Genomic DNA, 27,824 nt, shown 5'->3' on the forward strand with positions numbered 1-27,824 from the left:
GTCTTCTCTGACTAGGGTAAACGGTCTCGCGAATCGTGAGAATAGAATGAAATGGCCATATGGGGTTTGTAGTTTTTTGGGGGGACAGGTGCTCTTGTGCTCATATAATGTAAGCAAAAAAAAAACGGGCGCATGTGTTTGTTCTGTTTTAGGGCGCATATAAGCTTTATCACTGTAGCGTGTCCCATCACTTGTTGTAATTGTCAATATAATGGTACCAGTTAAAATAGGTGAATGAGTCATGTTTAGAAGGGTGCAAGCTGATTTCATAATCGAATGACGTCTTTCCCAAAACTCTCCGGGAGGCGGGTGGATAGATTATTGTTCCACCAATCGGAGCATCCTTCCATTCATAAAGTGGTGTGAGCAGTTTTTTTTTTTTGGAACGCGTGGGTTTGGAGGGTTTCATAATCCTGACTAAACCTGAAAAACCCGTCTCAACAAGAACCAATGAACGGCTCGGAAGAGAAGTTGCCGTATTGTACACCCAATCGCTCCTCACCTAGGACCACATTTGAGCCACCCTGCTTCATAAAGAACACTGGGCACGTTTGTTTTGCATGGCCCGGTGCCTCAGGGGAATGGAGACCAATGGAATGGTCTATAATGTACATACTCCGTTTACCCGGTGCACCGGGACATGCAAAACGAATGCGCCCAATGCATGAATGGGAATGGAGTCTTCGGGATTGACATGTAAATTCACCAAAGGGTGGGCAGTTTCTATTGTTAGACAGCTGTTGTAACCAATCACGAGCAGAGGTGGGTTTGCAGGCAGGCTATAGAGTAGGTGGTGGGTGTGTGTTTAAATCAGGATAGACTAGTGTTGTGGGAGTGTGATGCTACAACCTCCTTATAAAGGGATTCGCACGTTGTGTCCTGAAATTAGAGCACATTGCCGAAATTTGAGGTCTCCACAGAGTCACTGAAAAACAGCTGTCATGTATTCGTTGAACGTGGAGGACATGCTTCCTGTGGCCGAGACGCCACTCTTCTGGGTCGGAGCATTCACCGTGGCCTCACTGTCTTTGTGGGTGCTCCACCGACTCCTCCAAGGTTTTCGGATTTGGGTCTGGGGAAATGGACAGTTGCTCTCGCCGAAACTGGGCAAATGGGCAGGTGAGTTGGTCACATGGATTCCTTACGAAAAAAAAAAAACAAGTCACGAAGGCTGCTCAAGAAGCCTTGAGCTCGACAAGAAAATGTCAAAATTAAGATATTTACGCCAACTTTATTATACATCAAGAAAATACTGCATTCTCATCATATTTGACGTATCACCGACTTTAGAAAGTTAAGTTTTGTATCAGGACTATCGCGTAAACGCACTAACAGGTTAACAAGATCACGCTTATTGGCTTTCCAGTGTGCAACAGCCGCACTTCAGCACCCATGACTGAAGTTCCAGACCCCAAACCAGCATTGTTTTTCGCCATCCATTCGAAAGGATGATGTCCAGTATAGATAAACCACAAACCAAATTCCGCAGGTTGTGCGCTCCTTTAGAGATAGGTAATATGTGGGTGAGAATTTATCCAGCGGCACAGTGAACGACATTAGCCCATCCACATGACATGTATATGCCCAATTAAGACGTGACCTATATTTGGGTTTACCCCAAATATAGATTCGTCTCTGTAATGTTAACATTTCATACGTTATTCAACAGTTTATAATATACCCCGGGCTATATTTTGGTCATGCGTGCATTGTTGCCATATGTTTTTTGTTTACGCAATTAATAGGCTACCTAAAATGGGTTATCAAATGGATTGATCTTAGTTTTTCGATATTCTTATCTGATTAGCTTGAAATTGATTTGAGTTTCCCTCATTCTAAGCATCCAGCTGTATTTGGTCTAACTCGTATCCTGTGTTTTTCAAGTTTTATTTTTGTGTTCAAACTAGGGGCTTCTGTCGCCGTCCTGGTCAAACAAGAGTATATTCGCTGTTAAGACATTTTTAGGATCGTGTCTTTGCATAATGTGGAGCCTAGTCTCGTTGAAATAGCCTTGGCCTAGCTTGACCCAGTTATCCAGTCTTCTCTTTCGAGAATACTACTGCGTCTGGGAGCAAAGGCGCGTTCTCGTCTTGCTGCGCAATTTGCCGAGCGCCCCCATACCATCCTCTACGTTCTCTTATCCAAAACGATGACAGTGTGTTGTTTTTTAAGCTACATCTTTATCACTGCATCATGACGTACGTTTGTCTAAAGTTGTTTCTGGGTTTGGATGGCTTTGTTTATTTGGTTCAAAATGAATGTCTTGTGCGTTAGATGAAGGAATCCAACATGTGTCGCATTGGTGGAATGCTTATTGAATGCGTAATGGCATAGTTTGATGTTCTCTTGGTTTATATGCTTCGGGGTACCAGTGTACATCGGCGCTCTAGCTATGTGATCGGTCATTGCCTTGTCATCGATTGCGACACATTTCCAAAATCATGTCATGCGCTCACGTTGAATGGTCGCTTGACTGTAACCATTATATAACCCTTGCAGCCCATCTCCGAATGTATTGATGCACATTCTGAGGTTTGGCATGCTGCTAACCTGCATCACTATATAATCATGGAAAAACTGTAATATTTTAATTCATAATTGCTGACTGATAATTGGATTTATTTCATGTTTTTTGTGTGGGTGCTATTTTTTGTTTAAAGTGCTACCTTGGAATTTCTAGATAAAACCTTTTTTTTGTGTGTGTGAAATATGCATGCCTCACCCTGAAACCAACAGTCATAGGAGTACCAGTCTGACTAGTCTCTTCTCACATTAATTTCCAATGACAGTCCTTAGAGTATGCAGAGCAGTTGGCGGTGACAATGCCCCAGGGTATGGAGAAACGGGTTCCTGATCCTGAAGCACAGGTCTAGCAGCCAGGTTGCACCACGCATGCATGCTCACTCACTCTCAAGTCACTTTACAGCCTCTTCTCTGTAGCCTGATCCCAGATCTGTTTGTGCCCGTCTTGCCAACTCCCATGGTCATTGTTTAAACCACACAAACAGATCTGGGACCAGGCTACCTGTTCATGGATGTCATAAAACATTTTTTTTGTAGGTTCATCTGTCTGTTGGCATCTTCAGCGTATGAAGTTACCTTATTGCAATGTGTGAACCATAAGGCCTTTCTTAGAAAAAGATGCAAAGTTTGCTGACTTGCATGTAGCTCAGGTTTCAACACACAGTTCCCATTGCAACACCCATGGCCTGGCTATTAACACAAGTGACAGATCTCGCCTGACGAGTTCTACTTGCCCAAAGCCACTGTCAGAACAGTGTGACCCTGTAGTGGTAGGTAAAAGTAGCCCCAAACCACTGCAGTCTCGGTTAAGTTCTCCCCCTATGGCTAAGGTTTGGATTAAAGGTTGAAAATCTGACCCTAGACCTGTGAAGCGCAACTTCTACCTCAAGGGCTGGTTTCTCGGACTTAAGTCCTGGACTAAAAAGCAGTGTGCATACTCTTTTGTAAATGATGTATTCATACTTAGGTCAATTATGTGGACACCCCTTCAAATGAGTGGATTTGGCTATTTCAGCCACACCCTTTTCTGACAGGTGTATGAAATTTGAGCACACAGCCATGCAATCTCTATAGACAAACATTGGCAGTAGAATGGCCTTACTAAAGAGCTCAGTGACTTTCAACATAGCACTGTCATAGGATGCCACCTTTCCAACAAGTCAGTTTGTCACATTTCTGCCCTGCTAGAGCTGCCCCGGTCAACTGTAAGTGCTGTTATTGTGAAGTGGAAACGTCTAGGAGCAACAGCTCAGCCGCGAAATGGTAGGCCACAGAGCAACAACGGCTCAGCTGCGAAATGGTAGGCCACACAAGCTCACAGAACGGGACCATCACATTTTGGATATGCCATGTCTTGCAATATGCAGACAGATGGCTTAAAAGTACATTTATAAAAACACAATTTTCAATTGCACACTTGTTGTCCAGGACTAGGTTTAATCTGGTTCTGGGATACAGGCCTGAGAGTATTACTAAGAGGACACCAGTGAAGAAATTCATGATAAAGGAGACGTTCTCAAATCTCCATTCTGTTTTATGCCCCCTTTTTCAACCTTCATATGTGTCTTGCTGTAGCCTGCCAGTACATTGGCCACATCTTTTGCGCACATACTTGATTTACGAGCTACACAAGAATTTCACTGGCGTTCCTTTGGATGCTCCAGCGAGGCTGTCGTGTTCCCTGAGTGGAGGCGACCCCTGGTGGTAGGTTTGGAGTCATACACCCTGCCTGACTCAAGGAGGCATCCCCTCTTGTTCTCCTGCCTTATCCATCGTCTGTAAAAGACTAAAGCTCTTGCTTAACTATAGCATCTTATGTGCTATGCAGTGTCCTCCAGTAGTTATGAAATTCAAGTGATCTACGCATATATAAGTAACAGATTTATATCCAAAAATGTGATGTTTTTGTTTAGGGGGAAATGAATAGTTGAGGCTGTTTTAGAAATGACATATTCTGTAGGGTGAATATACTTTTCATAGAGCTCAGCGATCCCTGTCTTGTTTTTAATGTGAGACATGTAAAGAAGTTATTTCTAGACTCGACCAGTCTGTCTTGTAGAAGTTCTCCCTCTCTCTCCCCACCTCTTCATTAGCTCACAGAGCAGCACATCTTACATAAGGATACCAGTGTGTTGCAGCTGATATACATTGCATGGGGGGGGGGGTACAGAAGCTTCTATTTCCTTTTTAGAGGCGTGGATCAAACCAAGGAGTAAGATTTTAGAGGTGTTTTTGCCTCTGTAAATCTATTAACAGAATGGATGACGCTACAGTGTTGGAGACTTTGAAAGGTTATTCTTATGATGTAGCTCATGAAAAGGTCATTGAAATTGGATTCAACATTAGGGAGACTAGGTTCTCTGCGGTGTATTTCATCCACTGACGTTGATGGGCAGAGACTTCCACAGGGCATTTGACATGCACCTTGTCTCACAACCTCAAACTCTTCTTATGCCTTTTTCTCCCCCTCCTTGACATTAGTTTATTCAGCGATTGGTACAGTTACATATTATAAGGGATGGGTGTAGCCATTCTGGAGTTAGTGTAGGGGTGACATGGAAAACCGGTCAGTTCTTACGAAATGTAAAGGACCTTTTTATTTGGTAATGACTGTCATGGCAACAGCATAAGGATGTGCGGAAAATCATTTTTTTGATAAAGGGAAAGTTGTTTAAAGGTGACATGCAAAGGTTTTCAGTTGGTGTACTTGTCATGAATAGGTGCTGTGTTTCATTCATTGTAAGGAACATGCACAGCCAGTCAAAAGTTTGGACGCCTACTCATTCAAGGGTTTTTCTTTCCTAAATTGTAGAATAATAGTGAAGACATCAACTATGAAATAACACATGGAATCATGTAGTAACCAAAAGTGTTACACAAATCAAAATATATTTGAGATTCTTCAATGTAGCCACCCTTTGCCTTGACAGCTTTACACACTCTTGGCATTCTCTCAACCAGCTTCACCTGGAATGCTTTTCCAACAGTCTTGAAGGAGTTCCCACACATGCTGAGCCCTTGTTGGCGGCTTTTTCTTTACGCTGCAGTCCAACTGATCCCAACCCATCTCAATTGGGTTGAGGTCGGGTGATTGTGGAGGCCAGGTCATCTGATGTAGCACTCCATCACTCTCCTTGGTCAAATAGCCCTTAGACAACCTGGAGGTGTTGGGTCACTGTCCTATAGTCCCACTAAGCGTAAACCAGATGGGATGGTGTATTGCTGCAGAATGCTGTGGTAGCCATGCTGGTTAAGTGTGCCTTGAATTCTAAATGAATCACTGACAGTGTCACCAGCAAAGCACCATCACACCCCCCCCATGCTTCACGGTGGGAACCACACATGTGGAGATCATTTGTTCGCCTACTCTGTGTCTCACAAAGACACGGCGGTTGGAACCAAAAATCTGAAATTTACGCTAATCAGACCAAAGGATGTATTTCCACCAGTCTAATGTCCATTGCTCGTGTTTCTTGGCCCAAGCAAGTCTCCTTCTTGGTGTCTTTTAGTGGTAGGTTCTTTGCAGCAATTTGACCATTTGGGGCTGGCAGATAGCCTAGTGGTTAGTGTTGGACTAGTAACCAAAAGGTTGCAAGATCGAATCCCCGAGCTGACAAGGTAAAAATCTGTCTTTCTGCCCCTGAGCAAGGCAGTTAACCCACTGTTCCTAGGCCATTATTGAAAATAATACTTTTTTCTTAATTGACTTGCCTAGTTAAATAAAGGTAAAAAAAATAAATGAAGGCCTGATTCATGCCTCTGAACAGTTTGTCTGTTACTTGAACTCTGTGAAGCATTTATTTGGGCTGCAATTTCTGAGGCTGGTAACTCTAATGAACTTATCCCCTGCAGCAGAAGTAAATCTGGGTCTTCCTTTCCTGTGGCGGTCCTCATGAGAGCTAGTTTCATCAAAGTGCTTCATTGTTTTTGCGACTGCACTTGAGGAAACGTTCAAAGTTCTTAATTTTCCGGATTGACTAACCTTAACGTCTTGAAGTAATGATGGACTGTCGTTTCTTTGCTTATTTGAGCTGTTCTTGCCATAATATGGACTTGGTCTTTAACCAAATAGGGCTATCTTCTGTATACCACCCCTACCTTGTCACAACACAACTGATTGGCTCAAACACATTAAGAAGGACAAATTCAAGGGTGTGAAGCTGACACCAAGGCAAAGGGTGGCTACTTTTGAAGAAAATAAAATATATTTTGATTTGGCTTACACTTTTTCCATATGTTTTGATGTGCTCACTATTCTATAATGTATAAACCCTTCATGAGTAGGTGTTAACTTTTAGCTGGTACTGTATGTGACTGAAATGTGCCGGTCACTGAGGAAGGGTTAGCAGCTCCATCTATGCTTGTGAATGTGCTTCCCCCTAGTGTTGTAAATGGGGGTGGGGATTTGAAAAAGTGAGGGTGGCTGGTTGGAGACGGCGGGAGAGCAGCGTTGCGTTTCATGTGACGAACACACGCTGTGACACGTGCTGCAGCCGGGGCTGCTGGGTAGAGAAAGCAGTAGCTCTTAATTTCAAGCCCCCGCCACTCCTTCCCATCTCCTCTCTTGTTCTATCCCTCTCTTCCTATCAATTTCTCATTCATTTCTTGCCCTCTGTGAGCCCCTCCCCCCTTTCTCGCTCCACTGTCACGACTCGTGTTTCTTTATTAGAAAAGGAAGCTCCATCGGTTTCTTTTTCTTTTCTTTTTTAAATAGCCCATGTTTGCACTTAGTCTCAAAAAAATGAATGCAATAAAATAAATACTGCTATTCCACTTTACTTGTTCAGACTAGTCGGTACGTGTATGAATGAGACTGGTTTAAACCTGCTCTTTTAAAATTACTTTTTGTTAATGTCAGTTTATTCGGCAGGTAGCCTAGTGGTTTGAGCGTTGGACTAGTAACCGGAAGGTTGCTAGATCGAATCGCCCGAGCTGACAAGGTAAAAATCTGTCGTTCTGCCCCTGAACAAGGCAGTTAAGCCACTGTCCCTAGGCCGTCATTGAAAATAAGAATTTGTTCTTAACTGATTTGCCTAGTTAAATAAGGGTAAAATAAATTCCACCTTTTTTTTAGTAATGGATGGTGTTAGTGCTTAGGTGCACAGGCTCATGAAGTACATTTCCACCAAGTTAGGAGAGCCCACCTTAGCAGTATAGTTGTAATGGGGTGAATTGAATACTACTCACGGCATAGAACTGCACAAGTATCTTGTTGCGTTTGGTAGCCCAACATGCACAGAACCAGAGTCCATCAGTGCATTTGGCGGCAAGTCCATGCATGCACAACACAATGTGGTGACACCAGTGATTTGTATTGCATCATAAATCAACTTAAGGCCTATGTTCTGTTTCAGTTGCGTTCTTGGGTTTTGGAATGGGTACATCCATAGGCAATAATTCTGAACCCTAACCCAATTCTCCTCTTGCACAGACTTCCTATCATGTCTTGCTTGTCTGAGAACCTTGTGGAGAAGATTTGCACAACGTTGACGGTGAACGACTAAAGACCTGCATTGACTTTGTGAAGCTGTACAGTCGAGAGTTTGGGTTATTGTTTACCTCCTTGGCAAAAGCGCTTAACTGCAGATGCTTTGCGCACTGTCGACGAGGCGTGTCTCCACTATGTTTGATAACCAAGACCTTATTGGAAGAGTATGTAAGATGGGGAATTAGGTTAGGGTTCAGCTGAAGCACTGGTTGTCCCAAATGGCACCCGATGTAGTGCACTACATGGGCTCTGTTCTCTCGGACTCTGTCTGAGCATCATAATGCTGTCCTACTGGGTTTTCCTGCTGTCTCCTGTTGAGGCGTCTGAAATCTCTCTAGTGCACTTTAGTACCCCTCTGCAGAAAAACCTGCTAAATCTAGACTTTTTAAAGTTGTCATTTGTCTTGCAAATAAGGTTAGGTAACATTAATGTAGTGATTGATAATGTACTTTCATCTGAACGACTACAATTTCAAATCTAGACTTTCATGCAACATTACAATAATCTAGACTTTCATGCAATGTGCCGCCATAATGATCTACAACTGTACGGTAATACTACTGAAATGGTAAGTTGTTAGATTACTGCGCTGTTGGAGCTATGAACGCAAGCATTTTGCTACACCCGCAATATCATCTGCTAAATATTTGTTTGATTGGCAGGTGCCACAGGAGGTTATGTGATGTTGCAATGGACAACTGTTGCAGATAGCAATTTAATGACCACAACATGGCTTTCATTTGGAATGGTGAAACTAGGGATTCATCATGGAGGCTCCTCAGAGGGAGGACCATCCTCAGTGAATTTCATAAACATGGAAACGCATTGAAGTTATCCTTTTTAGATAAAACTATTCTAAATATATTCACACGTGACCAAATTGATTAAAGCACACTGTTTTGCAATGGTCTACAGTAGCCTCAACAGCACTCTGTAGGGTAGCACCATGGTGTAGCCGGAGGACAGCTAGCATCCGTCCTCCTCTGGGTACATTGACTAAAATACAAAATGTAGTCGGCTCTTGGTTCTCACCCCCTTCCGTAGACTTACAAAGTAATTATGACAGGATGGAGGATGTCCTCCGGAAGTTCAGAGCTCTTGCAGCATGAACTGACATGTCCTCCACCCAATCAAAGGATCAGTGAATTAACTACTGAAAGCGTAAGCTACAGCTAGCTAGCATTGCATGAAATGTGGTGAGTAGTTGACTCAAAGACAATAGTTCAACAAATACATTTTTTAAATGGAGATGCAAGTTTATTTTTTCAGTTTCACTTAGCTAGCAAATGCAGTTGGCTAGTTTAGTGCCTCAAACAGAGGGATGCTATGTTAGCTAGCTGACTGACTATCCAACACAATACTGTAACTCTTCCAAGTCAAGGTAAGCTTTTGGTTGTATTAATTTGTTGCCACCTGGGCATGCCAGTGTAACTGCATGATTGTAGCGCGTTTGCTAACGCATTAATTCTACAAGCTATGTTGACTAGGACGTTACTTTAGCTAATATGGTGACAACGATGTAGGCTGTGTGTAGTGGTTATGATATGGTTTGGAAAGGCTTTTTCGCCTGGTCACATACAGCTGATGTGGTGTTCATTGAAGTCCACAAGAGATGGGAAAATGTGAGGAGGAGAATGCATAGAGGCTAGAATGAATACAACGTAGCTGCTATGATCAGGGGTGTGTTCATTCCGCTGGTTCCGTTTTAAACTTTTCTTAAACGTAAGCAAACGCAACGGGGATAAAAATACCTGAATTTGTCCAATAGAAACTCTTGTTTGCCATTGGACTAATGATTACACCCTAGATAAGCTAGATGCAGGCAAGAGTGTGAAAAGCAGTATTGAATGTGTCAGTCTCACAAGGTTAATCTCGACCTGTGTGCACCTACGTTGTAAACTTTCATTAATAGGCTAGGGTATAGCAACCTCATGATTTGAGTATCATGTAGTAGCCTAAACCTATCGATGTTCCATTGAACTGGGTGACTGGAATATGAATGACAGTCATCCAACATGCTGTAATAGAAATAAGGCCATGCTCATGGAAAAAAATAATCATCCTCCCTCATCCTAAACGGCACTGACCGCCACTGGGATTCATAGTTCCACTGCTGTAAAGGAAAGCCTGATCTGGTCATCAAATTTAGATCTGCAACAGTTTATTGTCCATTGAAATTAATTCCTTCCATTTAAAAAAATAAGTTATCCCCCGCGAGGGAAGTTGCGATATGAAGGAAAATAACAAGCCTGTGGGAGGCTATTTTTGCACACTGTACTCAAATATAGATGCTATATTTGGTCGTGGGCGGCTCGAAGTAGACTTATTTTTGCTCTCGGCTCATCAAACAGTAGTTGTGTTTTTTTTTTTGTTTTTTTTTGCCCATGTGACTTGCTGCTTTTTCTTCTATTTAAAGCAACGTGTTTGAGATGGGTGAATGCAGGGATGGTGGTCGCGTTGGGTTTTCTACTGCAGCCCGCCTCCCTACCACACCTTTCTCTGGCAGGGGAGGGCTGGCTCGTTCATAGGAGGGACAGGGTTACGACAAGTGACTTAACCGCTCCTGAGCAAAGGGGCAACACGAGGACCGCATCCTCTCCACGAATGTTAATTGGGGTTTTAGTGAGGGATGGGGATTCCCTTTTTTTTTTAGTTTGGCACCCATTTTGATTTGCGCAGTTTTTTTTCGGGAGCTACGGCGCTATATTATATACAGCCATGAACGGTGCTGCAATAGGATGCTAAAAATAAGTATGATTGCTCCAATGCCGTTCTGTATTTTCTTTTGGGCTGCACTGCAGAGTGTAGACCCCGTTTTTAGCCATAACAGGTGTCCCCCCCGTGTCCATTCGTCCCTTGTTGGTATTCAGGTGCTGCGGCAGGCAGGCGAGATCCAGACGAGGCTGCGTTCGGCTCATCGCTGCTATTTTTAACTCGTGCTGCTTTTTTTAGCCCTCAATATGAATATTGAGCAGGCGCACTAGCGGTTCGGGGGGGGGCAGTGCCCCTGTGACAACAATTTTGGACCCCCTTGTGGCCCCCCCTAAATGTGGAGTATGAAATCATTTTTACATACATTTTTGCTATTGTTCTTTTTTTACATCCGTTATTAGACAGTGGCAACGATGATGATTATGAACATGGTCTTTTGCCTGCAATGCAGTGAAGAAAACAATATGACTACAATAATGTCTAATGTAACTGGCAGTACATCTGGCCCCAGCTTGGCCACCCCCAGTTGAAATGGTCTAGAACCGCCACTGAGCAGGCGACAGGCAGGGTCAGCTCCACTGTGCCTCTGAGGTGGGAACGTCGATATGCAGCAACTACCTTGGCTACGTCATGTGTAGCACTGAGCTCCGAGTGCAATTTAAGCCACACCTCTCCCCCACCAGGGGATAACTTAACCAAAATGGCATTGAAAATGTGTTATTGTCTTAAATATATTCGTATAGAGGAGATGGGAGTAACACATCTGAGCCTCAGACATTCTACACTGAACACAAAATATCAACGCAACATGTAAAGGGTTTGTCTGTAATAAAGCCCTTTTGTGGGTAGAAACTAATTCTGATTGGCTGGGCTTGGCTCCCAAGTGGTCTGCAGCCCTGCCCAGTCATGTGAAATCCATAGATTAGTGCCTAATTTTAAGTTGCCTGATTTCCTTTTTATATGAACTAACAGTAAAAAGGTGTCCATGGACACACAGTAAACGCTCGTCCCCCCCCCCCCCCTTGTTAGGGGCGCCAGTCGCTGTGGTGTCACTTGTGTGCCTGCTTGCGTAGCTGCTTCCTGTGTGCAGCGTCACTGACCGTAATGCTCCACTCACGTGAGGGGAATTTTAAAATCCTGCTCTGTGAATTTAACAATGGGAAATTTGGACACAATGTTCCTTTCTGGGTCCAATGGGTGGAAATGTTGACTGAATGGGTGATGTGTTTTATATATATTCCAGGATCTTACCAACAGATTTGTGTTGAATCTGTTTTGGTTAGAATGAGTAAATGCAAGTCTTTATTAACATTGGTTGTCATTGTAGTGTGTAGATGTAGCGCACAACACAATGGGGCCGATGGGATAGTAAGTCAAGCCTATTCCCTATATAGTACACTACTTTTGAGTCCTATTTGGGCCCTGGTCGAAAAGTAGTGCACTTCATAGGGAATAATGGTACGTCCGGAATGGCACACTGTGCCGCCGATACAGTGAGGGTGCCATGAAATACGATATCCACTTGCCACAAATGTTATTTGTCATTCTCTCATCCTTGCCAAAATTAGTTTGAGGGCATGGTTCTTTTCTATAATATGAGGGAGCGGTGTAGCCATTCAGGAGGGAGGAGCGAAGCGGCTACATAGAACATTCTGCGCTGCAAAACCATCAGACTAACTTGAATCTGCAATGGTCTCTTATTTTTTTCGTGGATTCAGGGTTCAAAATCCAGTTTATATTCCCATTGCCCCTTTGTCTCCTCTCTCCTATTCACCGTCCTGTAGGCAGATGGTGTGGTATGCGAACATGGCGCTTCCTCCTCCCTCCCACTCACCCTGTGTCTTGTGAATACCCCTCTCCCATCCCTTAGTCTCCTGTCTTCTATTCCCACATGAATGCATACCCTTTGTTCCACATGTTTAATATCTCTGTGGAATGCGGTCGGTGCAGATTCAGAACCTCTCCTACCAACCCCCTCGGCCCATTCCGTTCGCTTGTTTCAGTCCATCTTGTTTTGTTGGTTCACCCAGCCAATCCATGGGACTATATGGTCATTGTTCCCTGAAAGAGAATGTGTTTCTGAGTTGGCTGTACGTCATCTGAACTTTGGGTCAAGTCTCGGGTGAAGCAGGGCGGGGGAGGAAGTTCAAGGATTTCTTGAGTGCAGGAACTTCCAGTCCTGACAACACTGCATTTGTCATAATGAACCTATGCGGTTGCGTTCACGAACGTGCAACCATTTTTATTTTTAACAAACCATAGATGAAATTACATGTGAAATTTGTGTAGGCATCACGCACTCTCCTGGTGTATTCCTAATCAGGCATATCTCACGACCAACTGCGTGGCTCACTATCTACTCTGTTGCTCATGTACAGTAGCTCACTATGGCATTTCTCTTTTGAGGGATGTGTTGGTATACTGTCATCTTTAGCCTGGCCATACTCTGCATGTAGCCCCTTGTGCAGGGGAGTGTACCATCTCGTCTCCGCCTGATTCTGCAGATAGCCTGATGCGACGCAGTCAGTTGCCCATTGAGGCTTTTCTGCCAAGGAGCATTTCATTCTTAAGATGGGCGGGGGAAAAAACAGAATCTGCTTCTCTCCACTTTTGACTGTGCTCGCTCTCTCTTCTCCCTCCTTTCACTCGCTTGTTATTTTCCTCTCTGTTTCTATTTTTAGCCGCCCCTAGGATCCCTGTCCTCCCTCCCTCCCTCCACACATTTCTCTCGTGCTCCTTGTTCGTCATCATTCCTCCCCTCCCTCTCCTTGTTTCCCTCTCCAGCTTGGTGCCAGAGAATGGCTTCTGCCTGTCTGAATCTTCCTTAGCCCTGGGTTTGTTCCTCTGTGCTTCTTCATAGTGCATAATGGTTTGGGGAATAGAACATATTGGTGCCCACTTAGCTTCCCACCCTAAAAATCCTGCATGGGGGGTGGCTTGGTTAGTGTTAGCATGAGGTGTGTGTGACTATCAGTCAGGCATGGAATAGGGGTGAAGGGCAGAAGCTGGCTAAAAATAGCTGTACGCTGTCCTGACAAAGCGAGCCGAGAATGACACGAACATCCGTCCGGACTCCTTGTACCTCTAGCTATCCTGCTTTACCTCCACTGTCTTTAGTCTCTCGCAACCACTTGGAATGGAACTCTCTTCAGCCAACTGTAAAAGAGCATTGTCAAGAGGCCTTGTTTTAAAATGTAGTTTTGGCTTAATGGTAACATTTTAGACTCATTTTTTATTCAGTACCGCATGATAATGGACAAACAAGATTGTTGGGCGTGTCTTAGCTGATTTTTGCTTTTGTCATAGTTTTTTATTTTACTGTTGCTATCCAGTCACCCGTGAAGGCTACAGTACTATGTAAACTCTGTTGCTGTTTGGATCCCCCAAAGAAGCAGTCTGACCAGAAATGAAGGCGTGTCATGATTTCGGCTAAGACAAGAATTTTCTCTGCAATTAGTTTCTTTGAAAGCCTTGACAGAAATTACATGAGGTCACTTGTGTTACTGTATTTGGACCCCCAATATATTGTATATTCCCCACTACATGTTAGAGGTATACACTGTTTCAGGTATGGTGTATAGTGACTTGGAGCCAGGCTGCAAAAAAATGTAAACGGAACCGATTCCTAGGTTGCACTTCTGTCACTCGGTTGCATCATGCCGTTATGAACGTTCTCAAGCTGCCCTCGATGGCACCAAAGTGGTGATTGCCTCTGTCCAGAATGACTGGGCTTAATAACTACTGTTTAGTCTGAATTCCACTATAGTGCCTGGAAATACGATGACGTTGCTAAAGTGGTCAAATATTTAGCAGGCAACGACTTTGCCAGCAGCATGTCAAGTTTACTTTAGACAGATGGCAATGTTGTCATTAGCTAGCAAAGTTTGTAAAAAAAAATAAAAATAGCTAGCAATGCTAACATTAGCTAGCTAAAATCTGGTGGCCTCCTCTCAATCATAGCTAGCTAACGTCATCTGGTGACATCAAAAGGTTTTCCTACTAATTTTGTTTTCCTCCTTTTTTGAATGGCATTGTATTTCCAAGCCACTGTAATGCACTTTGGATCATTTCCATCAGCTCTCATTGACGATGCATTGAGTTGAATGCTCAACCGAGGCATCGGTCCAAAACGAATGTACGACCATGAGTACTGACTTTTTCTTTCTCTCCAGTTGTGACGGGAGCCACAGACGGCATCGGTAAAGTCTATGCGGAGGAGGTACGTTTCCTGCATGACCCCTTTATTTCATTTCCTCCATTGGAAAAGCTTAGTGACACACAGGCCTTGGTAGGGAGGGCTCTTCCAGGTCTATTGTGGAAAAGGATTCTTGCACACACCCACACTTGTTTTTCTGTCCTTGGTGGGGACCTAACATTTCCATTCCAAATCCTATTTTCCCTTATGCCTGACCTTAATTGTAACCCTCACCCTAAACCTAACCCCTAAGCTAAAAATAGCCTTTGTCCTTGTGGGAAATGTTCCCACCTGGGAGAATTTCTTGTTTTTCTATCCTTGTGGGGATGTTGGGGGATTTCCAGTCTCCACGGGGATGGAAGAACAAGAGCGGCGGTAACAAGGCTAGCACTCGGCTCCTCACGCAGTTCCATGTTGAGTTGGAGCACCCTTGTCAAATGGGCCATGCATGCGTTTAGAGCAGTAGCGAAGGCTTAGTCAAGACCGTAGTTGGCCGAGGCAAACGTGACACATGGTTCAATGGGAATCTAGTAAGTCTCTCCATTTTAAAAGAAGCATAGAGTTCCCTGGTTCAATGTAGTCTTCAGTGATTGTGGTGTGCTGTTCTAGTCTACTCATCCCGTCCTTTTCTTGCTCCCTTTCTCAGCTCGCTCGTAAAGGGTTCGCCGTGATTCTCATCAGTCGCTCCCAGGATAAGCTGGATGACGTCGCCAGGCAGCTTGGTAAGTGGCAGGTAGCCTAGTGGTTAGAGCGTGGGACTAGTAACCGAAAGGTTGCTAGATGGAAATCCCCGAGCTGACAATGTAAAAAAAATATATATATTCTGCCCCTGAACAGTTAACCCACTGTTCCTAGGCAGTCATTGAAAATAAGAATTTGTTCTTAACTGACTTGCCAAGTTAAATGAAGGTGTTAAAAGAAAAGTGTCGGACATGCTAATTGGTGGAGTATAGTGTGTGCCTTGTCAGCCAACTCTATGTCTGCTGATGTACATAATATGACCACTGTAAAAAGCTTCCCCAGCCCTCTCTAAAAGGCTAGCCTGTGTACGTCATTACAGGACACTGGGATGCACACACGCACCTCCGTGGAAGATGGATGTCCATATGGGCAGGCCTGCCTTGACGCATGTCTCTATCCTCTTTCCCTCAGCCCTTCAATCATCCATCAAATGTATTTATAAAGCCCTTCTTACATCAGCTGAAACCCAGCCTTAAACCCCAAACAGCAAGCAATGCAGGTGTAGAAGCACGGTGGCTAGGAAAAACTCCCAAGAAAAGCCAGAACCTGGGAAGAAACCTAGAGGAACCAGGCTATGAGGGGTGGCCAGACCTCTTCTGGCTGTGCCAGGTGGAGCCCTTATCTTCCCTTTTGGGGTGTAGAGTTGGCTGTATATTAGTTGATCTGAAAACCCTCATTCTCAGTGCTGTGCAATTTTGTTTCTCAGGTGCCGTATATTAAATGCATAAAGGATACTGGCACACTGACTAAAGGGGAGTTTTTATTTTAAATGACCAAAATTGTTTGGTTGCTTAAGTCAGTGGTCAGGTTTCCTCACTGCGTTTGAATGGATGGTCCTTTATTTTCGGAAATGGCACCATAATCTTAGACGTTCTGGCCTTCCGATAATGCCGCCGTAAAAGCGACTGGGTCCTGGTCTCCTAAGCCGTCACCTTGGGTGCAGTGTCCCCTGTCGTGCTGACGATTCAGAGTGGGGTGCTGGGTAGTCACGAGCAGGGCTCAAGGTTCTAAACCGCTGGCACTCCTCCCCCTCGAACAATCAGCTTGGCAATTTAACCCCCCCTCAATCTGGCATCCCCAATCACTGTGCCAACAAACGATCCCTTTTCTCTACCTTATTTAGTCACCTTTACTTTTTTCTTCAATTGGCTCACACTGAACCTGGTAACCCAAACCTACTTAATCTGGCAACCCCAATCCCCATACAAACCCTGTGACCAACTCCAACTCTTTTCCCCCTCAGTCTTGGACCCTTTGAGGATTAAAAAAAAAAAATCAATGTCACTAGCTAAATATAGCTTAATGAATAGGGTGTGTTGGTTCATGGGGATATTCCAGCCTTCTATCGCTCCACTAGACTTCTCTACTCTCTTGTGGAAATTTCATCCCTATCCAGCAGTGGTAACTCCTGCCTGCGTATCCCTCTGAGTGGCACATCCTGGGATTTTTCCTCTTAGAACTTACCGGGTTGCCCATCAGACAAACCAGTTTTATACATGCTAATTGCAGCAGGCATATCAATGGAAGGAGAGGGTCAGGAGTTTTCAGGTTTTTATTAGTGGGTACATGGCGCCCTCTCCTGTTTGAGAAGGGGAAAGTTGTCTATTTTTACTGCTCATTTTCAATGGAATTTTTGTTGAAAGGGTTACCACCTGTTTGATGGGGGGTGACTGCTGAGTGTGTGATTATCTTCTCTGTTTGCCTCCTGTCCACAGAGGAGCAGTACAAGGTGGAGACCAAGACCATCGCCGTGGACTTTGGCCTGTCGGACATCTACCCCAAGATCGAGGCTGGACTGGCTGGACTGGAGATCGGAGTCCTGGGTAGGTGTTCCTTTGGTCTGGCCTTCGTCACCGTGTGGCTCTGTATACCACTTGTCCCCACACTACATTATCCTCTCTTTACACTGAGTGTACAAAACATTAGGAACACCTTCCTAATATTGAGTTGCAGTCCCTTTTGCCCTCAGAACAGCCTCAATTTGTCCAGGCATGGACTCTACAAGGTGTCGCAAGCTTTCTGTAGGGATGCTGGCCCATGTTGACTCTAATGCTTCCGGCAGTTGGTTGGATATCCTTTGGGTGGTGGTCTGTTCTTGACACACAGGAAACTGAGTGTGGAAAAACCCAGCAGAGTTCTAGTTCTTGACACACTCAAACCAGTGCGCATGGCACCTACTACCATACCTTATTGAAATCCTTATTTAACCTGTCTCCTTCCCTTCATCTACACTGAAGTGGATTTAACAGGTGACATCAATAAGGGATCATATCTTTCACCTAGTCAGTCTGTCATGGAAAGAGCAGGTGTTCCTAATGTTTTGTACGTTGCCCCCACAAACAACTTTTTTTTATTTATTTAACTAGACAAGTCAGTTAAGAACCTCCTTATTTACAATGACAGCCTTCCCCGGCCAAGGCCATCCTGTCATCGGTCTCATAATCAACACTGATAAACTACTCTTGCGTGCACACACTTGCCGCTGAGCTTTTATTTGTCCATAGTCGTGCAGAAGTGCGTGTGAAATTCTGTCATTGTTTAAAAAAATATATGTATTTCCAGAACAGACTGACAATGTGTTGTGGAATGCATGTTAGCATTTTGCATGTGACACTGCAACGCATACCACAGTCAGTCTTGAGTTCAAACCCTGGAGTTACCTGGGCGACACTAAGCCATCGCAATATGAGTGGTATGATATTGGGGCAGTGTCGTCATTTTATAATTAGCTGCCTACTAGTGATTTATTTTAAGTACCTCAGGCGTTTTTATTAGGATGTGTTGGTACAGGATGTGATGTCTGTCCACATTCTTGGTGTGTGACTGTCACATTCAGGTAATTCTTTGTGAGAGGGCATATAAGTTCACGTGCTGCTTGGCTTGCTCTTCCAGTTTAAGGTGCGGTTATATGCCTTTCTAAAAAATAAAAAAAATGTTTTAAGGAATGTCTGGCTCTCTTGTGAGGTCCTGTTGCCTCCTGGTGGTTCGGAAGTGTAACGCCATCAGTTACATTGTTCTTATTTGCAGTAACAATGGCCTCGTTGGCTTCTATTTTTATTCAACAGTGAATAATGTGGGAATATCCTATCCCTACCCTGAGTACTTCCTGCATATTCCTGACCTGGACAATGTGAGTTTTTCTGGAGTTAGTTCTGTTTGGTTGAGCGACACATGGTAATGCGTTACTTGAGACTTCTTCTAAACCAATTGAGTGGCAATTAGGCTGCATTTTAAACAGGCAGCCAAATTCAGTAAGAAATAAAAAAATAATTGTTCTTTTGACTAATCAGATCAGTTTTTAACTTTTTTTTTTAACCAGTAATTGGGCAAAATATCAATATTGAACAGAGCCAAAGTTCCTAGCTGTACTGTACTCACTTGCATTTGGCGTTAAGAGGGGAGAGAGTAGGTGTCAAAGCTCCTTGTTCTTTTTCTTCATTCTAGTTCATCACCAACATGATCAATGTCAACATGACCTCTGTTTGCCAGGTAAGAGTTCTCTTGCTTCTGTAGCATTTCTGTGTGTGTATAAATCTATACCATGGGGCAGCTATGCATGTCTCTACCATAGATATTCATCTAGTTTTTCAGTAATTAAAAAAAAAAACGTATTTTTTTTTATTGCACAGGTTGTGTTGCACTTTGTCGGTCTGCGGCAAAGTTCAGGGGGTTTAGTGTTACAATGTGTCGACCGTACAGTGGCACAGGTGGCATGTCGATGGGCGTCCATCTTTCACGCTTCCTCTTCATCCTCTTTCCTCTCCTCCACTGTTGCTGCCACGCTACCTGTGGTTCCCAGGGCGACGGTGAACTACACCAACGCTGTCTGTGTTCGCCACCCACGCACTACCATTTCTTCCCCCGCTTTCTCTCGCTCCTTCTCTCGCTCGCCCTTGCCTCCCACGAGGCTGAAATGTACCGGTGTGCTATACATCTCCCATAATGCCGCTGGGGTAAATCTGTAGCGGTAATGTAAACTTCCTCGCTGGTCCTGTATGACTTCATTCCCTTGCCATTTCAGTATTTTATAGAAAGAGAAATGTATAGGTCGTGTTAGCATCTGTCGAAATGGAAATTTGTCTTGAAGTTGAATATTTGCATAAAATGTACATATAATGGTGTCCCATATGACTTCTTTCATGTGTGATGTGTATTGGCACAGCCAGTGTGATTCCTGACCATGCTGTTTTGCCAGGTAATCGAACTGTTTGCTCAGGAGTTCACCTTTCTCTTTTCAGATGACTCGTCTAGTTCTGCCCAGAATGGTAGAGAGGTGAGTTTGTGTTTTCTTTAAGTGCTGTTGCCACATTATAAATGAACATTAACTTTTTATTTGATGCTATTGATAGTCTGGTCAAACGAGGTTGTCTCGGATGTAATTCTTTAAAAACCAAAAAAAGGGTTTTACACGCTCATCCACATGACAAAGCTGTGCTGCACTGTAAAACTACAAACACTAAATCAAATCCTTTGTCGACCTAATATTATTTTGGTTACCAGTTTGTTCAGCTATCATCCCGCTGCTTGCTGTTCCTTTTTTCCATAAAGGAACAAGGCTGTCCTAACGATGGAACCTACATCAGAAAAGCCTAAATGTTCTCCATTTTTTTAGAATGACCATGAAATGAAGACATGGGCTTGAAATGTTCAGGACATGAGTTCAACAGTGTTATACAGAGGATGCTTTTCTACCCTGCCTCTTTCTATCCCTTTGTTCCCCGTTCTGACCAGCTGCTTTTCAATTCACACAAAGTGCACCCTCTTCCGATTGGCTCTGACGAATCACATGGGATCTCTGCGCCAATGGGAAGGCGGGGCACATTTAGTGCCGTGAGGGGCTAACCAAACCCGTTTTTCACTACATCACTGCAGCAACCGGAGTGCTAAATGCGTAAGCAAGCCGCTGCCATGGCAACCCGCACAGCGACTATGATTAGTGTGTGTATGGCAGTCTACAGTGGCACTAGGCTGCTTGTGCTCTTTTCTGATGGACAGGAGGCTCTTTTGGCACTCCATGACGGGGGGGGGGGGGGGGGGGGGAACACTTCTAATTCCCTTTTGGTTTTTGTGTTTTCAGGTCCAAAGGTGTGGTCCTCAACATCTCCTCTGCCAGTGGCATGTACCCCGTCCCTCTTCTGACTGTATACTCCTCTTCTAAGGCAAGTGCCAGTCATAGACCTCCACACACACACACGTTTATACCTTAAATGATGCAAAGTATATAAAGTGTGTGTATTTAACTCCACAACTGCTAGTCAATTTCTGAGTATGCTTTTCTGTCCCCTACCGCTGATTTCAGTTTGTCTTCACACTGATTTGGTGGAACAGCTTCAGTAACATGTCTGCTGACTTCAGACTCTGTGGCAGCAGATATGGTACAGTACTGATGAAGGCATAAAGCTGAAACTCACTTTGCTCTTTCGAATGGATTCAATTCCTGTTTTTGCATCTCGGCCTCCTTTAGGTTATTCCTTTTTTAATGGTTTTGAGTGCCAGTACTTTTTGAACTCTACAGATTCTCTCTCCCACGTGCCAGCTGCCTTTCATTCTAGCCTGACCTCAAACCCTAATACTGGTTATCTAGGCACCAGATGTAACCCCCTCCCCCAAAAATAGTCTGCTGCCGGTGTCTCACCCTGGTTAAATGTCCACGTGCTTTAAAAAGTAACACAGAAACGCTGAACGTAAATGGAAGACCTGCTAACTTCAAGTATTCTGCGTTTTTAATGAAGGATCAGGCTCTGATCAGGCCCTACACCCAAACAAGGGCACTGCGCTCATCCACCTCTGGCCTGCTCGCCCCCCTACCTCTGAGGAAGCACAGTTCCCGCTCAGCCCAGTCAAAACTGTTCGCTGCTCTGGCACCCCAATGGTGGAACAAACTCCCTCACGACGCCAGGACAGCGGAGTCAATCACCACCTTCCGGAGACACCTGAAACCCCACCTCTTTAAGGAATACCTGGGATAGGATAAAGTAATCCTTCTACCCCCCCCCCTTAAAAGATTTAGATGCACTATTGTAAAGTGGTTTTTCCACTGGATATCATAAGGTGAATGCACCAATTTGTAAGTCGCTCTGGATAAGTGTCTGCTAAATGACTTAAATGTAAAAGTTACATTGTCGCTGTTGAAGATGCGAGAGTGACCTACTTCTCCACCCTGATCTGAGTACTTTCACTCTACCCTTATCTGAGTACTTCCACAATCCAATTCTGTGGAAGACGATTGTGTCTTATACACAACAATGACACGCCTGCAACCCCTGATCTCTTCAAACTGTTTGAGTCTTTTACAGAAAAGATCAGATCCCAGGTTGACAGTAGCTGGGGCCCCATACAGTTTTTCTGCTCAGGAGGCACTTGAGACAACTACTCTGAGACTGTCTACTGCTTCCTTTTTGCTCCTTTGCTCATATCCTTTGAGTTCCTCCTTGATACTGAAGACCCCTTGGGTGTGATCACTAAAAGAGGTTATGACTTTTGGCCCCAGCATTCTGTCTATTGTAAATAGCTCCCTGACTTCTGGCTCCTTTCCAGACTACTTTAAAACTGCTCTGGTCCAACATCTTCTGAATTAAAAAGCCCAGTCTAGACCCCCTCCTCCCTGGATAATTATACACTCCTCTCTTAGCTTCCTTATTTATCCAAGATGTTAGTTGTTTTCAAGCAATTTGAGTATGAAGTCAGGCTTCCGCTCACGTCATAGCACAAACTGCTTTATTGCAAGTCCGTGATAATGACCTTCTGTTTCTGCCGGTAAATACTCTCTCCTAGTTCTTTTGGAACTCTGCGCTGTGTTTGACACTATTGATCATAACGTCCTTGTTGACCGGCTGGAGAGGTGGGTGTGACTCTCTCGTGTTGCTCTAGACTGGCCCAGTCCTGCTTTTTAACGTCTAACAAATATAGCTTAAGTCAAGTCTGTCACTGATTTGGAGGTAGTTATGCACGTTTTATTTCTTCACGCCTAGATTACTGTAAGTCTTTGTGTACCCATCTGTCAAACCACTCCATCCAGTTATTTCTAAATACTGCTTTTATCTGGCACCAGGAAATGTGACATCAGACTTTTTTTTTAGCTGCGCTACACTGGCTACCCGCCTTTTTTTTTCTTCTTTTTTTTGTTTAAGGCTAGATTTGTTTTAGCCCCAACCTACATTGCAGACCTTCTCTCCCTATGAGCCAAAACGCAGCCTGAGGTCCCCTGGTAAAGCACTGTTGACCGTTCCAAAGTCTAGGTTGAAAGCAGAAAGGTGACTGGGCATTTTCCATTAGGGTCCCCAGACTTTAGAAAGGTCTGCTAGAGGAGATCAGGCTTGCAGATTCAGTGCAAATCCGCCCTGGAAACGCCATGTTATAAAGATTTTAATTGGCACTTCTCCCGCTTTTTTCTTCTTCTTAGTACTTTTTTTATTTAATGATGTGAAGCACTTTGTTACTTGTATTGAAAAGCACAATACAAATAAAGTTATTGGTGCCCATCACAGGAGGCTGCTGAGGGGAGGATGGCTCATAATGTCCAGAACTGAGCGAATGGCATCAATCACGGGAGCCATGTGTTTTGACGTATTTGATACTATTCCGCTCCAGCCGTTACCACACGTCTGTCCTCCCCAATTAAGGTGCCACCAACCTCCTGTGGTGCCAATCCACCCTCATACTCATCCATATTTTCCATAGGATTTGTTACATATAGAAATTATGGCAAATTTAGTATTATTAGCAAAGCTTTTTTATTAGTTTTATTTTTTGGTTATCCCAGTCTTACAGGTCACTAGGGGAAGCACTTTCTCTCCTAGGTGATAATGGTCAGTATCTCTTGTTCGCTCCTTTAGGCTTTTGTGGACTTCTTCTCCCGGGGACTTCAGGAGGAGTATAAGGCAAAGGGAATCATTGTCCAGGTGAGAACTCATCCTGGGCCACATTCAGCAGGACACAGTGTTGGCCAATGTTCAGATACTTGCATTATGTTAAACCTAACCTGCTTCTCTGGCATTTAGCTGCAAAGTTCAACAATGTTTTGTGTACTGACCATGGTCCTGTTCGCTACTAGTTGCTTTCCAGTTCGTGTGACCTCTGATAGTTCCACAAAGGTAGCTAGTATGGCTTCTTCCTGACTGATCCTCAGCACAGAACAGCACCGTGCAGTCATGCCTCTGTTTTTATGGCTCACACTACAAGCCTGTTCTTTGTTTACCTCAGTGTAACTCGTCTCTTTTTAACGTGGCTACGTTTGCTGTGTGTTATACGTTGTTTAATTTTAAGCTAACCTCTGCCCTCCAGAGCGTGCTGCCCTTCTTTGTGGCGACCAAGATGACCCGTATCAGGAAGCCCACCTTGGACAAGCCCACCCCGGAGCGCTATGTGGCTGCTGAGCTGACAACCATCGGACTGCAGGACCAGACCAACGGCTACTTCCCCCACGCAGTCATGGTACGGCTCTACCGCTCATCTCCCCTTGTTTTTATTTATTTTTTTGCTTTTGCTTCAACAAAAATCTTGTTGGACAAATCCAGGGGAACTAAATGGTAAGCCAAATGGAACAAAACTTGGAACTTATCTGAATTTGTCCAATACGTTACAGAACGTTTTGCCACTGTTTGCTACGGTCTTCGTCTCTAAGGGTGTTTTCACACAATTTTGAGCTATGGTTCAAATCCAAGCTAGACTATTTGTTACATTGTATTTCATTTGTTTTGGCTGGTTTAACGTTGTCAAATGGAGGAGGGGGAAAAAAAATCCTAAACAATATCACATGTCCATGCAAGTCATTTGTTTATTGGACAAGTGAAATCCGTTTACAGTCGGATTATCATCAAGCATCACTTGTGTCCTGAACTTCATTTTCGCTTTGGTCTTTCAACAACATGCAGGAGGAAACTGCGCAATAGTTGTTATAACTGTGACGTGAATGGGCTATATTCAATAGTCTACTGTATAGCCCCCGTCTCCCCTAATCTGTGTCGGATGAGCTCATAAATGCTCTGCTACGCACAATGTTTCAGATCTCAAGTTACGATGCGCCATGCATTTCATCAAACGCTTGCCGTCGAAACAACCAATAGTAATGTGCAACTCTGGTTCTTTTCCGATGTTTGGTCCGGACTGTGTTCTCACCTGCAGCGAACCGCATCACGGTACGAATTGAATCAGACCGAGCCAGAGATCACCCTTTGAGCGAACCACAGTGCGTTTAGTGTGCTCCAGAGTGCCGAATTTTAGCGTTTTTATACCAGTCCAAACGAAGCTACCCAATAGGGTAACCGCACCAGAGTTCTGGAAAAACCACATCAAACCAATTTGGTGTGAGAGACCCCTAACTAAATACACCCCACGTAGTCCCTCCCTTTTCAGTCGGTTTTCCTCTGTTTGGGGGCAGAACTTTCCGTTTTAGAAATGTGACGTGTAGAACTGATATGATCTTTTTTTTTGTGTCATGTAGAAGCGACGAGTTTCACATCACTGAATAGTGAATACGCCCTCAATGTGTTTATGTCCACACTGAGTGCCAACTAACCTCTGACCTTTTTGTCTGTGTGTCCTCAGGGCTGGCTGACCACTGTCCTGGTGCCCATCAACCTGGTCATTTACTTTGGGGCAAGGATGAACCGTGCCCAGCGTACTGGCTACCTGAAGAGGAGAAAGCTGAGGGAGCTTGCCAACCAGAGTAACGGGAAGAGTGACAGGCTGAAGAGCGACTAAGAACCCCCCTGGTAGAACGGAAGCTGACCATAGAACTACCATACAACCACTCTGACTAGCCCTGACTCTGTCCATTAGTTAGTCATTTCGAATGATTCACGGCTGTGTTCGGAGGATCTTTTTGTGTTGACGCTAACGGCTTTCTTCCTTGGAGCCCATATTGACGTAACATGACACGTCTTTTGAATGAAGTGGTTCAGCGATAATGTCTCTAACCAAAACGGCAGCTCTAACAAAGTGGCTGCGACGAAAACACATACTCTGCTCTCAGCACAGGGAATAGTTATTTTTCTATGTGACACAAAATAATTGCAGAGAAGAATCTTTAAAGGCCCAGTGCAGTCATGTGTTTTCTTTTTTTTTCTGTTTTATATATGTTTCCACACTGAGGTTGGAATAATACTGTGAAATTGTGGTAATGAAAATGCCCTTTTAGTGTAAGAGCTGTTTGAAAAAACCGCCTGAACTTCAGCCTGTTTCGGTGGGAAGGAGTTTTGGTCTTCTATGGTGACGTCACCATGCAGTAAATGAGTAAATAGACCAATAAGAAAGCTTTCCAAACCTTTCTGCCAATAACTGCACATTTTCAGTCCCCTCCTCGACAGTCCTAGCAAAATCCTTGCTTGAGAAATTGCCCTTTTGCTAAGAAGCTATTTGTGGTTATTTTTGACCATTTTAATTAACAATCACAGTAATTTACTTGTTACCCAAAACATATTTGATATTGAGAAACATCTTCATTGGACCTTTAAACGGGGTGATTTTCGTTGACTCTGCTGTTGTAAGCAGAATGGTGGCGGGCCAAATCTGTATTTTTTTTTTTAAAATATATTTTTATACATGTACGTAAAACCAAGCCTCAGGCACATCTTCAGGTACTTCGCACAGTGTGAAGTGCAGTTTACACACTGGCTGTGCCTGGAAAGTTTACAAGCAATCACACCCCTCCCCCCAGCTTGTTCGCCTTAACTGTGTAGCTGAGTTATTGTCAATCAAGAGTGTTGGCTTTTTGTGCATATTTACATTTTGTGTACTTAAAAAACAAACAAAAAAAAAGTGGTGGGATTTGTTGCACTGTATTTCTCTTTTTTTCAGTTGTCTAAACTAAGGTTTTGTATCTTTTTTTTTTTTTCTTTTCTTTTTTCTATAAAATGTAATTCTTATCCACATGCCTTCCAGTTCATGCTGGCATTGATCACGTCCAATGAGAGGGAGTCTTGCACATTGATGGCTTTATATGGAGCTGTGAATGCGCTAAATGATAGTAGTTCCATTGAAAGCTAATACTATACACTTGCCTTACAGGCTCAGACTGTATTGCCAAAGGTTGTGCACGATAGCCTTTTGGAGTGGTGAGAGACTTTTCTGTTTGTCTGGGTGTTGGTCTATGTATGACTTGGATCTCTGTATGACTTGTTCTGACCAATGTCCAGACTCTAACCATGGTGTCTTATGAGGATTTCTCAGGTGTGAAACTATACCAGTTTATCAGGAATTTTGGAATTGCAATGTACTCTGTCACTCTTGCTGCTTTGCACCTGTACGATTTAATCAACTTTCTACTTGATAAATTCTGTACAATAAAGAATGTGGTCTGTATTTTATTTCCTCTCTGACTTGCTTTCTGGATATTAATGAACAAGAACTATGCCGTTTAAAAAAAAAAATTAAAAAAAAAGGGATTGCAATGTCAGCTGTTCCTTAATGGTAAGATTTATCCCAAATGGCACCATATTCCCTACAGGGTGCCATTTTGGACCCCAACCCAAGTTTTATTAATCGTCTGCATGGGACGCGCATGTTATACGTCCAATGAAATGCTTACCTGCAGGTTCCCTCTCAATGCAACAAATAATAAATTATATGACTGAAGTAAATGGCGGTGGAATAGACCGAGGTAAAGACAGTTTCAGGTTGGATTTTCCACGGATATTCGCCTGTAGTCTTCCTTACGTCCACCAACAGCAGTTAGGGACCATCAACGGTGACAAATCAAATATTTCAAAATTCTGTAGATATTTAACCATGACTCCTTAACTTCTCAAAATTAGTGCTAGCTAACCCGATGGCATAAACTCACATTGCACACTTATTTTTTGTCGATTTACATCTCGCACTATTATAAATGTCCTTTTTTTTTTAAAATTTCAATGACTCCTTGGTCATGTGACCTAATGACTTCAAACAAGGTTCAGAATGTCCACTGACTACCCTTCTATATTGCACACCCTTTAGTTTGTCCATGTTCATCTCATGTTTTTACATGAATTTTTCAAAATGTAAAATTTCAATAGCACCTTGGTCATGTGACCTAGTGACTTCAAACAAGGTGCAGAATGTACTCTTCTATATTGCACACTTGTTTGTGCACTGTAAAATCAAGTGGTGTAACGTACATTTTTCATAGTTTTAAATTTCAATAGCTCCTTGGTCATGTCAATTACACACCTAAGAAGCATGCAG

General features: G+C 43.6%; 1 protein-coding gene across 1 annotated transcript; it reads left to right on the forward strand.

The window, feature by feature from the left end:
• Positions 1 to 813: 813 nt before the first annotated feature.
• LOC115197099 (very-long-chain 3-oxoacyl-CoA reductase-A) lies at positions 814 to 26,965 on the forward strand. Its single transcript, XM_029758287.1, has 11 exons — positions 814 to 1,119; positions 14,896 to 14,942; positions 15,565 to 15,640; positions 17,375 to 17,482; positions 18,725 to 18,789; positions 19,104 to 19,148; positions 19,898 to 19,932; positions 20,737 to 20,818; positions 23,495 to 23,560; positions 23,943 to 24,092; positions 25,206 to 26,965. Exons 1-11 carry the CDS (start codon positions 942 to 944, stop codon positions 25,359 to 25,361), a joined length of 1,008 nt encoding a protein of 335 aa, XP_029614147.1. The 5' UTR covers positions 814 to 941; the 3' UTR covers positions 25,362 to 26,965.
• Positions 26,966 to 27,824: the final 859 nt, after the last annotated feature.

This window comes from Salmo trutta, chromosome 7 (genome assembly GCF_901001165.1).
Source record: "Salmo trutta chromosome 7, fSalTru1.1, whole genome shotgun sequence".
Classification (NCBI taxonomy): domain Eukaryota; kingdom Metazoa; phylum Chordata; class Actinopteri; order Salmoniformes; family Salmonidae; genus Salmo; species Salmo trutta.